This window comes from Buteo buteo, chromosome 4 (genome assembly GCF_964188355.1).
Source record: "Buteo buteo chromosome 4, bButBut1.hap1.1, whole genome shotgun sequence".
In the NCBI taxonomy this organism is placed as follows: domain Eukaryota; kingdom Metazoa; phylum Chordata; class Aves; order Accipitriformes; family Accipitridae; genus Buteo; species Buteo buteo.
The window spans coordinates 16,364,422-16,382,170 of NC_134174.1; the positions used below are offsets into that span (position 1 = coordinate 16,364,422).

The following is a 17,749-nucleotide window of genomic DNA, read 5'->3' on the forward strand; positions in this document are numbered from 1 at the left end:
GAAAAGCAGAAATGCATATTTGGGATACTTGCAGATTACTTTGTAGTAAGTGAGAGGTAAAGAACTAGGCTGTTCAGGCAATTTTTACTGTTGAAAGTGAAGAGGAAATTTCAAAAGCAGCAGCTAGATGCTGCATTCAGGTAGATTAATCATTCAAACATCAGAAATCAAAGCCTTTGGTTTTCTGATTGTCATTTACATGCTTTGTTAACATTACTTTTATGGTTTTACCCATCCTGAACATGAAAGGAAAAAAATCTGTGTACACTGTTGATACTGCTCTATGGAATTTTTTGGGTCTGCCATGATTTTTTCCTTTCTCTTCTGGAACAGATGGGATGAAAGACAACAGAAAAGACTGTGTCATAGAAGCAGACACTGCCAAATTAATATTCACACTGCAAGCATTTAAGTTTGCTGTGCAATTAATTTTGTTTTGTAAGGAAGGAGAAAATACAGGTCTGTCAAGATCTAGTCTATGTGCAGTGTTTGTCTGTAATATATTGCAAGGGTAGTATCTGATTGTATGAATATTAAAACCTGAGATTGGATTTAGAAATCTCAATTAAAGCACCACAGGTGAGTGGCATGAATTTGAAAGACACTGAACAGTTGCCATTTCTTGGTATTTGGTGCCAGAAACATCTAAAAATACAATTCCTGAATGCAGATTTAGAATGGTCAGTTGAGGTTGTTGACTTAGTACATTTTTGCCAGAACCAGTACTCCAAAGAAGGACCTCATCTGCTACCACAAATAATGATCTCAGATGGTGTCAGTTCAGAATTATTCTTTTGGGTTTGTTTTTTAAACAGTCCTGAAATGACTGTTGATAATATGGGTGCATCTGTGCATTTGAGCCCAGGGAAGACCTTTTGCCAGTTATTTCCCAGAACTACTTTTTTTTCTTACATAGGACATATGCTTAAAGTTGTTACTAGTAAGGGCATTGTGCCCAGTAGTGACTGCAGCTATGGTGTACTCATATGCACATATGTATGCTGTTATTCCTCATTGCTCATCATGGAGTTTTCCCTGAATGACTGTGGGATTGGTGCCAACAAATTTTTTTTTTATTTATTTCTTTGTGTGGTGCTGTAAGAGACAATATAGCAATGCTAGAGACTTCTGTGGCACAGCACTGGCTGTGTTGCTGTGTGCTTGGGCACTGCCATCCTGCACCATGTGCCAGGGCCTTTGTCAACCTCACTTACCTTGCAGATGAGTTTTTCCTCACTGAGTTGTTAACTGTTGACTTTCTCATTTCTGCCATCCTTTGTCCACCCGTAGGTCCCCAGCAATATATTCTGCTATTGGTTATATCTTTTTCTATTTTCTTTTCATTGCTGGAATCCCTTGACAGTCAGTCATCTCAGTGGCCTAACTTCCAGTTAAATTAGTTGTTTCCTTTGTGCATCCTCTTGCCCTTCCAGAAGTGCAGCCCGTTGTCTGGCCTGACATTTGTTGTTATGGAGGGAACAGGATGTTGTGTTCAAGTATTTCAAACCTGATCCAAAGAAACCCAAAGCCTTTAAGACAGTAGAGGACCTTCTGTTGGTTTTGAGCTGTCTAGCTGCTCCATTCTTAAGAGCAATGTTGTCTCTGGCCATTTGGCTTTGATAATTGTGACATTGGGACAAGTAGGAAGGAAGCTGAAGGGGAGTTGTGGGCTTCCTCGGTTTTAAAATTGACACTAGCATGCAGTTCAGCAACCTAAGAAAGGAGGCTTGATACAGCAATTAATGATTGATTGCTACAAAATAGGCAAGACTTGGATTTAAAAGTTCTTAGGAAATCTGTATTAGAAGGTCAATCAGTATCTTAAAATAAATAAATATATAGCTTGATAGCCACAAAGGCTTTATTATGACTCCGTTAAGTTTTTCTTGGTGATCAGAAGATACTACAATGACATATTCATTATTTTAGACCAGTTTCATGGATTCTTAGCAAGAATTCATTGCAATCATTCTCATGGGTTGAGCTCTAAAAATGCTAAGCTGTTCAAGATAAACATTATTAATGCAACATCTTCTAATTAAAGTTGAAAAGGATGGAATATTAATCAGATTTCACATATAAATTAATACTCATAGTGTCACTGGAATATTAACTAGTTTTTATATGCCATAGACAAATTATTTGGATCATTTGTATAATTTCAATATGGAAATAAAGTTCTGTATATGGATGACTGAGGTGTTAGTAAGATAGTTACAGATTTGGGAGATTTACAAAGATGTTTCTGTTTTTGTATGAACATTTAAAACTCTGCAACCTTCTAGATTCATAATGTTATGTTGTCTGTAAGTGAACTCATTTAAAAAAAGAAGAAGGTGTGGTTTCATAAAAGGAAGTATTTTTCTTTTGAAATCTAGTCTCCTGTGCTTAGCTTTCATAAGATACGCCCTACTCAAACATACAAGAATTGGAGGAGTGAAGGAGGGTTTTGGGGGTTTTTTTGGTTGGATTGGGGAATGTTGTTTGTGTGAATACCAGGGGTGCAAGATGAAGCATTCAAAAATTAGGAGATATCAGAAATAATCTACTCTGTGCAAGGAGTGAAATGGTAGGATGATAAGAGAGCAGGAGCCTGACAGAGCTTCTGGGAGGGAGGAAAAGGGGCAGGAGCTGGTCTGAACATGGGGGCTTAGACCACCACGGGAATAAGTGAGCAGAAATCAGGAATCAATAGGAGAGTAAATAAGCAGTAATGTGGTCACATCTGTAAAGATCTCTAAAGATTGTGTCGCATTTCATTATACCATCAAAGGCCAAATTAGGACTTTGTAGCTTTGTGGCTGTAAGATTCATTTATCTAATGTGTATTCTATAGCTTATAAGTACATACAACCTGTCTTCTCTGTGTGGATGCAGTACCATCTCTGGTGTATACAGCACCATGGTCTTTGAAGAATTGGCAGAAAATGTTAGAGATATCATTTGTGAGCTATTAGTCCTATCTAATACCCCTCCTACCCCTCCCCTCTGAACTAGCTGCATTGTCTCAAGTAGCTGTGCAATGCTTATGTCCTTCTACAAAAAGATACATGTATGTACATTAATGAATTTGTTAATTTGTTGCGAAGGGGAACGGTGGTACTAATGCTCTCAGGATTGAGTCGTATTTCGGCCATGGAAAGGACTATTTTTAAACAGACGTTTTTATGTAGTTCCCATTTGTATATATTGAAATTATTATTCTAAACACATATGTATTTGTCATATGTTTATAATATGTTTATAAAGCTCAGATACTCCAGTGGTAGGTGACGGTATGGTACCTTTAGGCAGTTTTTTCAGTGCTGTTTAATAAAATGTGAAATGGTTTCCCCAGGAAGCTCCACCAACAGGGTTACTCAAAGCTGTCCTATATAAAGCTCCACAGAGCATATGTGGGAAATCTGACCCTGCTGGGGTGAATAAAAGAACTAGAGATGCAATATTTTGAAGATGTACTATCTGAAAAGAAGCGCTGTGCAAACTAGATAACACTTTGCCTTGCTGTGCATGAAAGAATCCTCTTTTTTTTTTTAACTGAAAAATGACTGAAAGATTAGATCCTGTAAGGAACACAAAAATTACTTTTTTAAAACACTTCATAGTGCATTTATTAACAGATGATTTTCCTTCTGCTTGCCTGGAAGGGAAGTTTGGGACATTTAGCATGGTTCCATTCAGATACTAAGCCATGGATGAAAAGGTGGGGTTAAATTGCAATGTTATCTTTTTATTATTCATAAGCAAAAATTAGAAGTAGTATGCATGGCAATGTGCGTTTGCAGCCTAGAAAGCCAACATATCCTGGGCTTCATCAAATGAAGCATAACCAGCAGGTCGAGGGAGGTGATTGTGCCCCTCTTCTCCACTCTCATGGGACCCCACCTGGAGTACTGCGTTCAGCTTTGGGGCCCCAATGTAAGAAGGACATGGACCTGTTGGAGCAAGTCCAGAGGAGGGCCATGAAGCTGATCAGACAGCTGGAGCACCTCCCCTATGAGGACAGGCTGAGAGAGTTGGGGTTGTTCAGCCTGGAGAAGAGAAGGCTCCGGGGAGACCTTATAACAACCTTCCAGTACCTAAAGGGGGCCTGCAAGAAAGCTGGAGAGGGACTTTTTACAAGGGCCCATAGTGACAGGACAAGGGGTAACAGGTTTAAACTGAAAGAGGGTATATTTAGATTAAATGTAAGGAAGAAGCTCTTTACTGTGAGGCTGGTGAGGTGCTGGCACAGGTTGCCCAGAGAGGCTGTGGATGCCCCATCCCTGGAAGTGTTCAAGGCCAGGTTGGATGGGGCTTTGAGCAACCTGGTCCAGTGGAAGGTGTCCCTACCCATGGCAGGGGGGTTGGAACTAGATCATCTTTAAGGTCCCTTCCAACCCAAACCATTCTATGATTCTATAATTGTATGATTTTTTTCCAAAAGATAAATAAATATTTAGCACAGAAGCTTGCTCTCTGTTCAGAAAGCATCCATGAACTAGGTTCAAAAGAAAGCCTGATTCATTGGTTTTTTCACTATGTTTCGAGATGCCATTACTCCCAGCTTGATAACTCCTGGCTCTTATGGTGAGACTATAGTGTATATAGGTCTTTTGTTTGCTGCTGGCCTTGGCTTAAACAAAGGGGCTAGCTTGATTATTTTTTATTATTTTTTTTTTTTTCTATGCTACATACATTTAGCAAGCCTATTGATTTTAATGAGGACTGATTCTGGTTTTTGGGATCCCAGACAGCTTATGGCAGGCATTAGTGCTTTCCAGCATTAGAATAGCCTGGAATCTTAAACATGATTTAAATTAATCTGAAGTTGTAAGAATAAATGAATAATTGAACAAGGCATATTTTGTGAAACACCTCAGGGATTTTCTTTCCCTGCTTTTATACTTATTAATTTGCCAAGAGCACTTATCTACAGTGAGACTCTGGAGTGTCATTATTCTGCTGCAGGTAGTACTGGTGGATAACTGCAAATAGTCATCCGTCTTCCTCCTCTTCCCAAAAGCCTCAGTGGTCCCCATTTATAAAATAGGGATGATGGTGGTGATTTTCTTTCTTAAAGGTTCTGTTGAAGAGTTAGACACATATTGAGTGAAGGCACCAAAGACACGGTGAAAAAGTTGACTTTACTTTGCTTTTTGTTGCAGTGCTAAGCATATAGGTGTTACGGACTCCAACCTCTTTGTTCTGTGCTGGAAACTGCATCTCTGTTTCAGGAAGAGGAAGAGGATGGTCAAGCCTGTTCCTCCCACTGCTTTCATTTAATTTCCAGCTCTGCCTGTTACTCTTCAGTTTAACTCACCTGTTAAATTCAGCCTGCTTCTTCAATGGATTTAACTACAGGGTTCTGTCCTCAAATATACAGAGCACTTTCTGTTACAGACTTATGTAGGAGTTTGGTATTATGGTATTTTTAATCCCTGTCAGACACTGGTACACTTACTTTGCTTAATAGCTACAGAATTTATTCTCTTTGGACACTAAAAAAAATTCCTGTGTTGTCTTAACATAATTAAATGGTAATCCTTAAAGCCTTTTCCTGTGCCTTGCACATGGATAATGTGTGGTGAATCAGAGAACCTATTGGGTGTATAGAGTTATCTGTCAAACAGTACCAAATGCTGAGGTTTTTTATTATCAAAATATACTGATTTTAATAAATGGCATTCACTATGTCATTTCACTCTGTGCTGAAAACTTTTATAATGCACTACATCATTACTGCTAAATGGGGAATTTGAAGGTATAATTACAGTAGGTAAGCATACGATGGCAGTCCCCCAGATTGCCTTCCAGGCACTCATTTTGAAAAATCCAGTGTAGACTTTGAGTTGATACAGGAACCTTTTCCTTAGAAAGCTCCTCAGGACTTCAAAAGTAGAAGTGTGGGAAAGAATATTCAACTGTTGCTCTTAAATTGGAGCCCTATAAAGCAGCAGAGTTGGCTACGAATTGGCAGGCTTCAGTAAGATTTCAGGATCTAGTCCTTAGATATTTTGCCTTCTTAACCTGAAAATAAGGGTATTTATATCCAGTAGTTCTGTTTTATAGCTGAAGTCCAGTTGCCTTAGGAGCTAATGAGCTGGAAGGGTCTCACTGATGTCCAGTGGATAGATGATAAAAGACTTTTGTTTGTACATTGTCATACAGGCACGGCTCATGTCTGCCATGAGAGATGCCACTGTTGTGCACAAACAGCAACGTCTTATAGTAGATTAAACTTATTGCTAAGTATCTTTTGGAAGACAACAGTAGATATGACAAAATGCCCCCTGCTGCCCTGCTGAAGCACTTCATCACGTGAAGTAGAACAAGATGCATTGCGTTTAACAGAATTGTATTAGCCACAAAGTGTGTGTGTGTATAATCGCGCGTGGAGTCATATATATTTAAATAGACAAATTTATTTTGTGTAAATATCATTTTTCACATTCTCTGTGGTTTTTAAATGCAGAAGATGGACCCAGGTTTAGTAATATTTTTGAAACATAGTAACTGTTACTATTTTAGAGAGCAGCAGAGTGTCCTGCAGGAGGGACTGGCACTGAAACAGTCTTGTGCAGACCGGAACCTTGAGACAACCTAATCGTGTTGGTTTGCATGCTGCCAGTCTGCAGTAGGGCACAAGTATAGGTCATGAGGTACATTTTCAAAATACAAATTGAAGGAAGGTGGTATACATGCTAAAGGGGAAAGCAATCAAGTCATGCGATTTCAAGCAAGAGGCTGTCTGCATAATTTTCAAAAGTTAAGTAAGTGAAAAGATGACTAAAATGTTTACAGTCAAGTTGGATCAGAGGAGAGCAGAGATTGTGAGGGGATCATACAATACCTGACAGGACTCGTTTGGCTGGACAGGTTTACCCTGTCTGTTGCTATATGGGCTTTCAGAGGGTGATTGAGGTTGTTCGATACTCCCTTTTTCAACTTAACAGTTGATGTTTTAATGTTTTAATTTTTTTAAGGAATCTAAAGGCTGTAAACTGACTAATGTGATAGTCCTGGGACCGATGCTGAATCATAGTGATGAAATGGATTTTTGCAGCTTTTGTCATCAACTTTATTATACAACTAATGTCAAAAATAAGGTTAGTTCTTATCCTTGCTGTGACTTTCCATTTTTATTATCCATAGCTAATGGAGATTCAGCATCAACAAAGTTTTGTCTGGCAAAGGCAATTCCCATTGAAAAGTAGATCGGAGCTCAGATATTTCATAATATCAGTGCTACTGTTGATATTAATATTACTAATTTATATTATAGGAGTTCAGAAGGGAGGCACCAAATTTGTGTTTCACAGAATCACAGGCTGGTTGAGGTTGGACGGGACCTCTGGAGGTCATCTGGTCCAATCTACCTGCTCAAGCAGGGTAATTAAAAAGCAAGGTAAGAGATTAGGCAGACATGACTTGAGATGTAGACAGGGAAACAGCAGAGTTTCAGTAACTGCCCAGGTCTCCAAACTGATGTCCATGGTTGCTCTGAATGCAACCTCTGTGAGTGGAAACTGCTGCATCTCCCTTACCACTGTGGTGTGCAGAACGTGAAGCTGGGAAGTTGAACGACATTATCCACCACTCCAATTATGTCATCAAATATATGCTGCTATATTGCTCTGCAGTCCTTATTTCAAACAAGTCTAACCAAGGGATATTTTTACTTTGCTGCTCTACACCACCTTGCCAATGTGCCTGTTTCCCTTCCCCAGGCTTTATGTGGTGCTTAGCAGGGCCATAGCATCCCTCCTGTCGGAGAGCCTTCACACCTGGAGCATCTGCTGTCTTTGGCTCCTTCCAGATATAGCCACTTCTATCTTGTTTTTGTTTCCAGTACTTTAGCATCTACTTTCCCATATGCTGCTCTTGCTTTCTCCTGCTGTTTCTGTGAGTTCATCTACACAGATGAGTTGCCACAGTTTAACATATTGATGAAGCCATGGTAATTCTACAGGCCCTTAGTGATGAAAGTGTCAGCTTAAACTTTCTTGATTAAATCCCTTTCATAACATAGGTGTAAATGGGTGGGACAGGCACATGCAAGCTTGCTCTGTCTACAAGCCTGCTTTGCTCTAGAAGGTGTTCTCAAGCTTATATAGTCCATCTTCAGTAAACTGCAGTTACTCAGTGTGCCTGGCCTCTTTCTGGCAGTGGTAATACCACTGGGAGTTTCCTGGCTTGTGCTTCTTGTTTCTTCAGCACCTCTGAACCTTCAGAATTGCTGGACATGATAAGTTTGTTGTATTCAAGCTGCAAACAAAAGACTAAAAAGGAAGGTGTGTATGTTTGCAGGATTAAAAACAGTTAATAACAATAGTACTATTATACAAATTCATTTTCAGTTCTCAGCAAAAGTATATCATGTGCAAATTCACATCAGGCCTTTGAGTGGGTAGAATGATTCAGGACCTGTATGTAGGAGCATGGGATCTTTCTCCATCCATCTCTCCATCTCTTCCTACAGTGAGTGGGACATGGCAAGCTAAGCCAGCCACTGCCGAGTGTTTTATCGCTGTGGAGGTTCTGTATTCCACACCATGGCAACACCATTTGTTGGGCTGTTGCTGTTCAAGTTAGCAAGATGTAGAACCGCTGTGATCTTTTATTACCCAAAGGTGAAACATGAAGGGTGGCTTAACCCATTTTCCTCATTGTCATAATGTATATATTCAAAGTGTGTGTCAGAACAGCAAGCTATCTTGGAGAACGTTATAACTGTATTTACAGGGATGTGGGATACTTTGCAAAAGGAGGGAAACATGAAACAAATTAGAGGACTTGTAAGTTGAGTGGGGCACTTCTGTTCGAAACAATGTGAAATTTGAATTAGCGTTAGTCCCTCAGACTTTTTTACAAGATGATGTCTGTCTAAATGGTCCAGCTTCTCCATTGCCGTTGGCATAGTTTCATACTAGTGCAGCTGCCTGGTTTGATAAATGGCACCATATCCAGCCTGCAAGTGTCTGTACCTGAAAATGTGGACTTGCTGCTTCTCACCTGAACCTTTCACCACTTTAAGAGTCAGCTGGGGGACAAGACTCTATATTCCATGTGTATATAGGCTGTAACGTATTTCTGTTTTTAAAATAACTACACTTTGCAGCATGAGTCAATCTAGTTGGGGCTATAGGCAGGAGGAGGTTGTGACCAGGCTTACCTCGGTGTGACAGCACCGCTGCACGAGGCCAGGGAAGCTGCAGTGCCCTCCGTACCTTGGCTGGGTGATGCTGCACACCTGGCCCAGCCTGGACACATCTAATGCAGTTCCCATGCTGGAAATCATCAAACTTGATGGTAATAAGCTTTAGTAATTCCTAAAGGAGCAGAGAAACAGGTTGAAGGTGTAAACAAAACACTGTTTTGTGCATGTGGAGCATGTTTTGTGACGAATACTTTTGTCTAGTCCAATAATTGTAACGTATAATAAACTGATAGAGCAGAAGGAGAGGATCTTTGTTCATGCACAGTTGCAGAAAAAGAGTATGTATATCTGTTGAAATTGCCACCACTTTGGATTTTCTTCAATAGTTAATCATTTGCTTCTTGGCAATTGCACTACTTGCCATTTCACATTGTGTTATTTCAGTTGAGTTGAGAAAAAAAGTTAGAGGGTTTCATTATCTCTAGGGACTGATTTTCTTGGACTGAGTAGTTCGAATAGTTGGACAGTGATTTCCAAAGTATTGTGCTAGAAAATGTTAACAAACCCTTGCAAAGCTGTGCCAGAGTATTTTTGTTTTCTTAAAAGCAAAAATTTAAATGTTTTCAAGATCTTGAAAGGTACTTCTGAGTTACTTAGATTCTGTCTGTATTGGTTTCAGCTGGGATAGAGTTGTCTTCCTACTAGCTGGTACAATGCTATGTTTTGAGTTCAGTATGCGAAGAATGTTGATAACACACTGATGTTTTCAGTTGTTGCTCAGTAGTGTTTAGACTAAGTCAAGGATTTTTCAGCTTCTCATGGCCAGCCAGTGAGAAAGCTGGAGGGGCACAAGAAGTTGGCACAGGACACAGCCAGGGCAGCTGACCCAAACTGGCCAACGGGGTATTCCATACCATGGGATGTCACATCTAGTATATAATATAAACTGGGGGGAGTGGGTGTGGGGGGCATCGCCACTCAGGGACTAGCTGGGTGTTGGTCAGCGGGTGGTGAGCAATTGCACTGCGCATCATTTGTACCTTCCAATCCTTTTATTATTGCTGTTGTCATTTTATTAGTGTTATCATTATCATTATTAGTTTCTTCTTTTCTGTTCTATTAAACCGTTCTTATCTCAACCCACGAGTTTTACTTCTTTTCCTGATTTTCTCCCCCATCCCACTGGGTGGGGGGGAGTGAGTGAGCGGCTGCGTGGTGCTTAGTTGCTGGCTGGGGTTAAACCACGACACTGTCCAAAAAAGCTGACATCCTTAGACAGAAACTTTGTTGGAGTAGTCTTGATATAACAGATGGGTTGCATTGTTTTTGGATCAAGAGCTACAAAGCCTGGCATGGTGGGCTGCATCTCTGTGGCTGAACCCTGATGCATCTGGATTTGTCTGTAAGATCTGCTTCAAGGAGGAAAATTCTCCTTTTCTTTAAACACTGAATGTCATTGCTTTAAAAAAATACTGACTCTTTAAAGAAGAGGGAGGAAAGTGTTTGGGGCTGCTTAATTTCTTCCAATACTTCATTTTCAGTATATAGTTAAGGATTAGTCTGAGGGTTCTTGAATGTGGAAGTGTTTCAAGGTTTTTTTTAGTGTACAGCAACTCTTGATAGAAAAACTTTATAATTTTGACATCCTCAAAAATTATCAATATTAAAATCTTTCTGTATGTATCTGACTCAGTTAATTTGTGTGGCTTTGTAATTGTCTGTATTTATTAGCTTTCTAAGATGCAGTACTTGCTTAAAAATTTCAAGGATACACATGTGCTTTTGTCATTTTCTTTACATTTCAGAAAATAAGCTAGGACTGCACAACTTTGTCACTGAAATTGCATTCCCTGCAGGAGCTGCAGTGTTCACTGTGGTTGTATAGTATCACAGCTTGACCTTTTTCTGCCATATAGTTTTTTTCCTTGTCAGGAAGAAATTAAAAAGACCTGTCATCTTGTTACATTAATAGGCAGTTAGGGCTGCACAGGTTGGTATAAAAAATGGGCATACTAAAATAGGTAAACATAAGCAAATACATTTAGTAGCTATAATCTATGCAAGTGTTCTTTTAAATTTTTGAAATTAGATTGCTATGCCATAATAAACATGAACAGCATTGCCTAGCACCCAGGCTTTGGTAGCTTGGCATTTGGATTTGTAGAATCTACATTTCCCTCGTTTGTTTTCCATAGAAATGAAATATGTTGTTTAGTTATGGATAAACTGTAAGCCTCTAGTTGAGAATATATCACCAGTGAGTGTAATAAGCAACCAGAAGGACTGTCAGGGTCAGAAGATGCCTGTTTGTATATATCAGGCAGATGTACTTTTATGTGATTCCTTATTCTTTGCTTTTTTAACCATATAGAATCAGTACGCTATACATTGCTGCTGACAACTGCCAATTTCTGACTTCCCAGTAGCATTGGATTTTGAGAAGATTTAGACGTGTGGAGTTTGTGGCTCCTGAAGCCTTGTCTGGTGGAAGTAAATAGGAGTTTCAGAATAGGTGTCAGTGGGCCAAGACTTGACATTTATTGTTATTTTCCTACCCTTAAGAAGAAAAAGAGAAGTGTGTTGGGAGATCAGAGACTGGATGATTTTGGTGACTAGAACAGTGCTGTACGATATACGTTTTGACAGGCAGTTAGCAATTTAATTTAGAGAGCCTCAAGAAGTGTGGCTGCATTACCATTAGTGTTTTAATTCAGATGATGTCTATCCTTCATGAATCTTGGTCTCTCCAAGATTTGCACCCTTGCCAGGATCTCACAGTGTGCAGCTCTTTCAGACAAAATGAGCCTGGATGAGGCCTTGCAGTTGCTAATGGGCTGGCAGATCACGGAGCCAGGCTCAAAACCCGTGTGTATGTAGATACCAGGTCCTCAGTACCAACAGTTTCACTCGTGGTGCAGCAGGAGAGGACCTCCAGAGTTGGTTGTGTAGGCATGGCCTCAACTGGCTGTACCGGTGGGGAAGAGGAGCTGAGGAAGGGAGCTGGGACAATCTAAATACCAAATACCTTGTTTTATTCAATGGGCATGGCCGTAACATCCAGCCATAGGTGCAATCATTTATGGCTGGTAGTGTCTTAAATGGCTCGAGCACTTCTGCAAGTAGTCAGTTGAGCATATTGTCCATCATGGATTATTGATTTGAAATAGAAAGTGTCTTATACTTAGAATGGAAAATGTGGACCACTAAACTTTCTGAGGATAACACATCTGGGCATTAAGACAACAAGGGGACATTTAACCACCAAAAAAGTGAGCTTTGACTTTTTTTTTGGTTATTACTATGTGATAGCCTGTAGGCTGCTAGGTATTTGAGGGCTTGAATATTCAGTATTTCAGTCAGCACAAATTAGTAGAACAAGATGAGAAGTGCTTCTGCAGCATGAACAAGACTACTCGTGTTTTCTTGAAGGTCTATTTAGCTCTCCCTGAGAACATAGGCACAATATCTGTGTTCATTTGATCTCTGTGAAAAATGGTAGAAGGCTTCCTTTTTCTTACCTTTTCATTTTGCTTAGTTGATTTATTTATGAGTTGCTGTTCGTGTGGAACAGTTGATTCCTTTTAGAGAGAAGTAGAAAATTTTGTCAAATGTTCCTGTTGGGTGCAGATTCACATCCCTGCAACATGGTGCTAAGGCAGTTCACAGCAACCGTATTCTAGTTAAGACAAAAGTAATGCAATAGAGAAGGTTTTGGGTACTTCAGTGGCAGTGAAATAAAACTGCAAAACCTAAACCCAGGAGGTTATGAGTATCACTTGCAATATGTTGGATGCCATAGATTAGTTCTGTATGACCTTTAATGGGAGTGAAAACGTATTTGATTTTTGAGCTATCTTTCCCTAGGCAGTACACCGAGCACTAAAATCCCGCATGTTTTGGCAGAGAAAAGATAGAGCATAAACCAACAGCTGGATTTGAAAGCAGGATTCATTTAAATTAGAAATGCAAACCCCATTTCTAGCACAATATGATTGACCATTGAAAATATAAACAGCCAAGAGAATGGCAATTTGTCTCTTGATGTCCTCCAGTCAAAACTTTAGTCAAGCGCAAGTTATGCCTTGTTTATGCCTGATTTGCCAGGGTAATTGGGTGTCAGTCTGCAGCTGCATTATGCAGGAGGTCACACTTGATATTTGGTATGATCTATTTTGATTTAAAATCAGAAACTATAACATGAGCAGTGTTCATATTTGTCTCTCCCTCTGCTTGCAGGTACTACAGTGCTACCATTTTGCAGATGTCAGGAGTTGAAGATGACAGGCTTGCAATCTGGCTGGCTGCACTGACAGCATTTATAAACTTCATTTTTACTCTTGTGGGAGTCTGGCTCGTTGAAAGAATGGGTCGCCGGAAACTTACACTTGGCAGCTTAACAGGTGAGTGTTTAATTAGCGTATTGTATTTTCCTCATAATTATTAATAAAATGAAAATAAAATTTCAAGTGCTAATATTTTCAAAGTAGTCCTCTTTAAAATAGCACTGTTCACCCCATCTTCTCCGTGAAATCATACAGCTTTTCAAGACTAGTAGTATAGTACCACAGCTAAAGGCTAATTTAAAAAAGAGAAGTTTAGCATGTTATTTTTTCAGGTGAAGTTTCTCCTTCAAGTCATGTTTGGCAATGTTTTTATTTAGGTTTTTTTATGCTTTTTTTTTTTTCAGTATAAGGAATCAAATGCTTGGAACTCCACAGCTGGTTAGTTTTTAAATCTCATGTGTGTATATGTGATATGTAATTTCTTGCTCATTAGTTGGAATTCAGAATATCTTGCCAAGAACCACTGGAGAAAGTGTATCGTATAACCATTGTGGTGCTTTTTAAAAAGTAACGCAGTTCTTTGCATAGTTATCTCAAATACAATACAGTAAATACCTTACCTACACTAATGTGATTTTAATTCATCTCCTGTATAACATACTAAAAGACAGAATTCTGGATTTGTACCTTTTGTCCAAATTTTCAAACACTGTAACTCATCACGCAGCCACCTTTTGGAAGCAGGAAAAGGCAGAACGAGCAGTCTTGCCTATGCTCAGCTGTGTCTTGCCATTTACCCAGTAAGTCCCTGCTTGCTCCCACATGATGTGCTCATTCTGGTGAAGTGATCTGTGACCGATACCTGCCTCTGGCTGAACTTCTGAAAGCTTCAGACTGTTCCAAGAACAAGGTTTGGAAAAGAGAAACAGTTTCTCCTCCTCTTGAAAAAATGTTCACAAGTGTTTAGCTGGGAAGGTTTAATGTCTCTGTATTTTGTTCTGTCATCGCTGTCAGGGATCCAAACTTCTAGTTAATGTAACACAGCAGCGTGGGGGACCACCTGCCAAGTCGCTGGCCATTTGCAGTTCCCAAGGGATGGAAGTTAATCTACACTCGCAGTATTTGAATGCATTTATATAGGCAGAATAGTGACGGCACAGTGCCATGTCTGGTTTGATACACAGTTACCTAAATCTGCAAATTAAAACATGCAGTTTGGAGGCAATTTGGTATTCCTAGTTATAATAAATGTGTATTTGGTGTGTTACCATTTTGATTTGGAGTCATGAAACCTGAAGTGTTTTTCATGATCCAAGTTCAGAAATGTGGTCATGACAAAGGAGATCGGAAAAGCACGTTCGTCACGTTGAAGAAAAATGTCAAATCATTACTTTTACCAGAGTCTACCTCCAGATCAGTTAAAATACATCTCCCCTATAAGTTCTTCTATGCCTCCAGCCAGTGCCAAGTCTTTCAGAGGGGAAAGGCCCAGTTCTGTACCAGTCCCTATGCTCAATACCCTTTTTTCCCCATTGTCTGTTTTCTTCTCTTTCTGCAAAGTGGATCTCTCCTGGCACTGCACTGGTACTTCTGTTTCTTGGGTGCTGCCTTTCCTTTATACTCTATTGGAATGGAGTAATTTATTTATTTGGCCCCAATAACCTCATATGTTTGGCCAGTCCCTCAGTTGTTTATTGCTTACCTGGACCCAGCTGTGTAGGTGTGATTCCCATGTGGACTTTTCATACAATCACAGAACTCTTTGCTTTTTGGCTCCGGTTAACATATTCAAAGGTCATACATTTGAAATGTAGATATAAATGTCTCTTATAAAGCATATTACTCATAGAACAGAGGAGGATATAGAAATGAGACACAGAATTAACAAAGGAGCATAACACAGTTAAGGGTTATTTGTATATGATGTTCGGACACAAGGTAATTGTTTGGTAAAAATGGTCTTTCTCCTGTGGTTGGTTGCTGGCTGTCAGTCTGCAGCGTCAGTTGGCCCATGCTGCATTGCTTGCTGTGTCGTTTATCATACGGTACCTCCTTAAGGAAAATGCAAATAATGATAGTAATGAAATCATATGTCATCTCTGTACTATTTAGAATTTTTTTTATGCAATGTTTGACACAATGATTTAGGTAGTAGTAGATGTGACATGTTTTCCTTAGCGAGAGGGCTGTTTAATAAAATTATAATTACTGAATCTGCTGATGGATTTGTTTTCCATGATGAGTTTTCTCATGGGGTAAACTTACATTTTACTGCTCTACTTTGGTTTGTGTTTCTAAGGACATTGACTTTCACACTGAGTTATTACTGGCTGCTTCTCTGGTCTTTGGGGAAGCCAGGTATGCCCCAGTCTCTCATTACATAAAATGAAGACAAAACTACTACCTTTGCCTACTGCTGCAAGGATGTGGGGGGTTTTTTTGGTAAAGATTAATTGATTTGATGTTTGTTAGATGATAACCTATAAGAATAATCAGTAGAGAGAAAGTATGATTAATATTTTGATTAAAAGCCAACATACTATAATTTAATTTTGTAAACTCATGCAGCTTTTCCTGCTTTCTGAAAACATTTGGGAAAGAGCTATTTTACATTTAATTTAATGTATCTTTATAATTTTCAAAATATTAGCAACTTTTTAAAAATTGAGCCTTTCAGATACATGCAGAAGCATTAAGAAAATTACAGGAAACAGCTTCTGCCAAAAAAACCTCCAAAACCCCACACCTTTTTAGTTCTCTTTACTACAGTTACTGATTCCTCCTGGTCTCCCATTCATTTTATGTCTTGGCATCATTTCTTTATCTTTCTTTTGCTCTTTTTCTTCAGTTAATTTCTTTGTTCAAAGCTGTTAATTGGGAAATATGCAGGAATTTTGACAAGGGCAGTATCCATTTTATTTGTGTTTTCCCCTTCAGAAACTGTCAGTTTGAAAGCATGGTGGTCCTTGGGCATTGGACAATTTGTATCTCTTTTTGTAACAAAGAGGATCTAAAATATCTTCAGGATGTATCTTCACCTTGGCTAATGATGTATGGTAATTGTATGTTTGTGTTCATCATAGACAAACTTCCCACAGAATGAAAATATATAATAAACTTCATTTGCTAAGTTTACATATTCAGTACTTTTCCAAAGAAATAAGACATTTGCAGAAGTACTGGAAGTGAGTGTTAGTGTATTTGGTTAACTTAAAAGACAGACAAAGCATATTTAGAATGAATATAAATAAGATTATAGGCCCTGTCTAAAGATATTTGCTGTCTGGTTTATGGCATTTTGAAAGTACAGTAAATCTAGTACAATATCCAGCCTGCCCAGAAAACTGGGATTATTAGGGTACCTACTAGCCATAGCAGAACAAAGCCAAGTACGAAATAAGCTGAAATCACATTTTATGGTGGCTAGGTGCTTTCTCCACATACAGTTTGTGATTGAGTTTAAGGTCTTAGTTGCCTTGGTTCAGGTAAACGTGTGGTCCAATCATCTGCAGTTCATGCATATTCATGCCTATTAGCCATGGCTGCTGCACAGACACATTCATGAATAATTTTATTACACAGATCTTGGTATTTAAGATATTATTTATATCTCAGAAAAAGTTTTTCATGTACTTGGTGGGTTTGCCTGCTAGGAAACTCTTGCTTTTCTCTTCAAAAATACCATCAAACCCACCCCCAAAACTGCCAAAACATCCCTTCTGCCCTCCGTCTACCAAAAAAAAATACAGCCCCCAACCCCCCCCAGATAATGTGTAATTTCTTAGAGATTACCAGAGTGACATGCTAAGGTTTTTAATGTAGTGACATTTCTATATGTTTGCACAGATGCATTTCTGAGAAAATTACTTATGTGCTTCTAACATACAGAGCAAAGGGGTGATGAGGAGTATTTGGAATTGAATACAGTGTCCTTCGTTTGCCCTCAACCTTTAAGCTATATCACTGCACACTTGTAGATGTATGCTGCCTTCCAACTGGAATGTGCTTCAGTGGTTTGTGAGTCTGGTTTTGTATATTAAGGATAACGTTATTAGACCATTAGTAACTAACTCGCAAATAACGTTATTACTAGTTTTGTATTTTTAGATTGGGCTATACATGTTATATGTGACCTCTCAAATAAAACATGCCACATAAATAGTGAGTATGGAAATAGGTATACGGGGTATTTTATACAACATAGAACTCAATGCCTTGTCGAGTAGCAGGATGTAAAGGTTTTGTAAGTCTGAGTTTGGGATAGTTGCAGTAGTGTCGTGAATAGTGAAGTATATCGATTTTCATTAAAATGATACAGCATATTGTG

The 17,749-nt window shown here is 39.1% G+C and overlaps 1 protein-coding gene across 1 annotated transcript in view; it reads left to right on the forward strand.

Moving 5' to 3' along the window:
* The window catches only part of SLC2A13 (solute carrier family 2 member 13), a 164,357-nt gene that overhangs the window by 100,563 nt on the left and 46,045 nt on the right, over nt 1-17,749 (forward strand). The window contains exon 5 of the mRNA XM_075024879.1: nt 13,376-13,539. Within this exon, the coding sequence (XP_074880980.1) occupies nt 13,376-13,539 (164 nt within the window). The remainder of the gene's footprint in view (nt 1-13,375; nt 13,540-17,749) is intronic.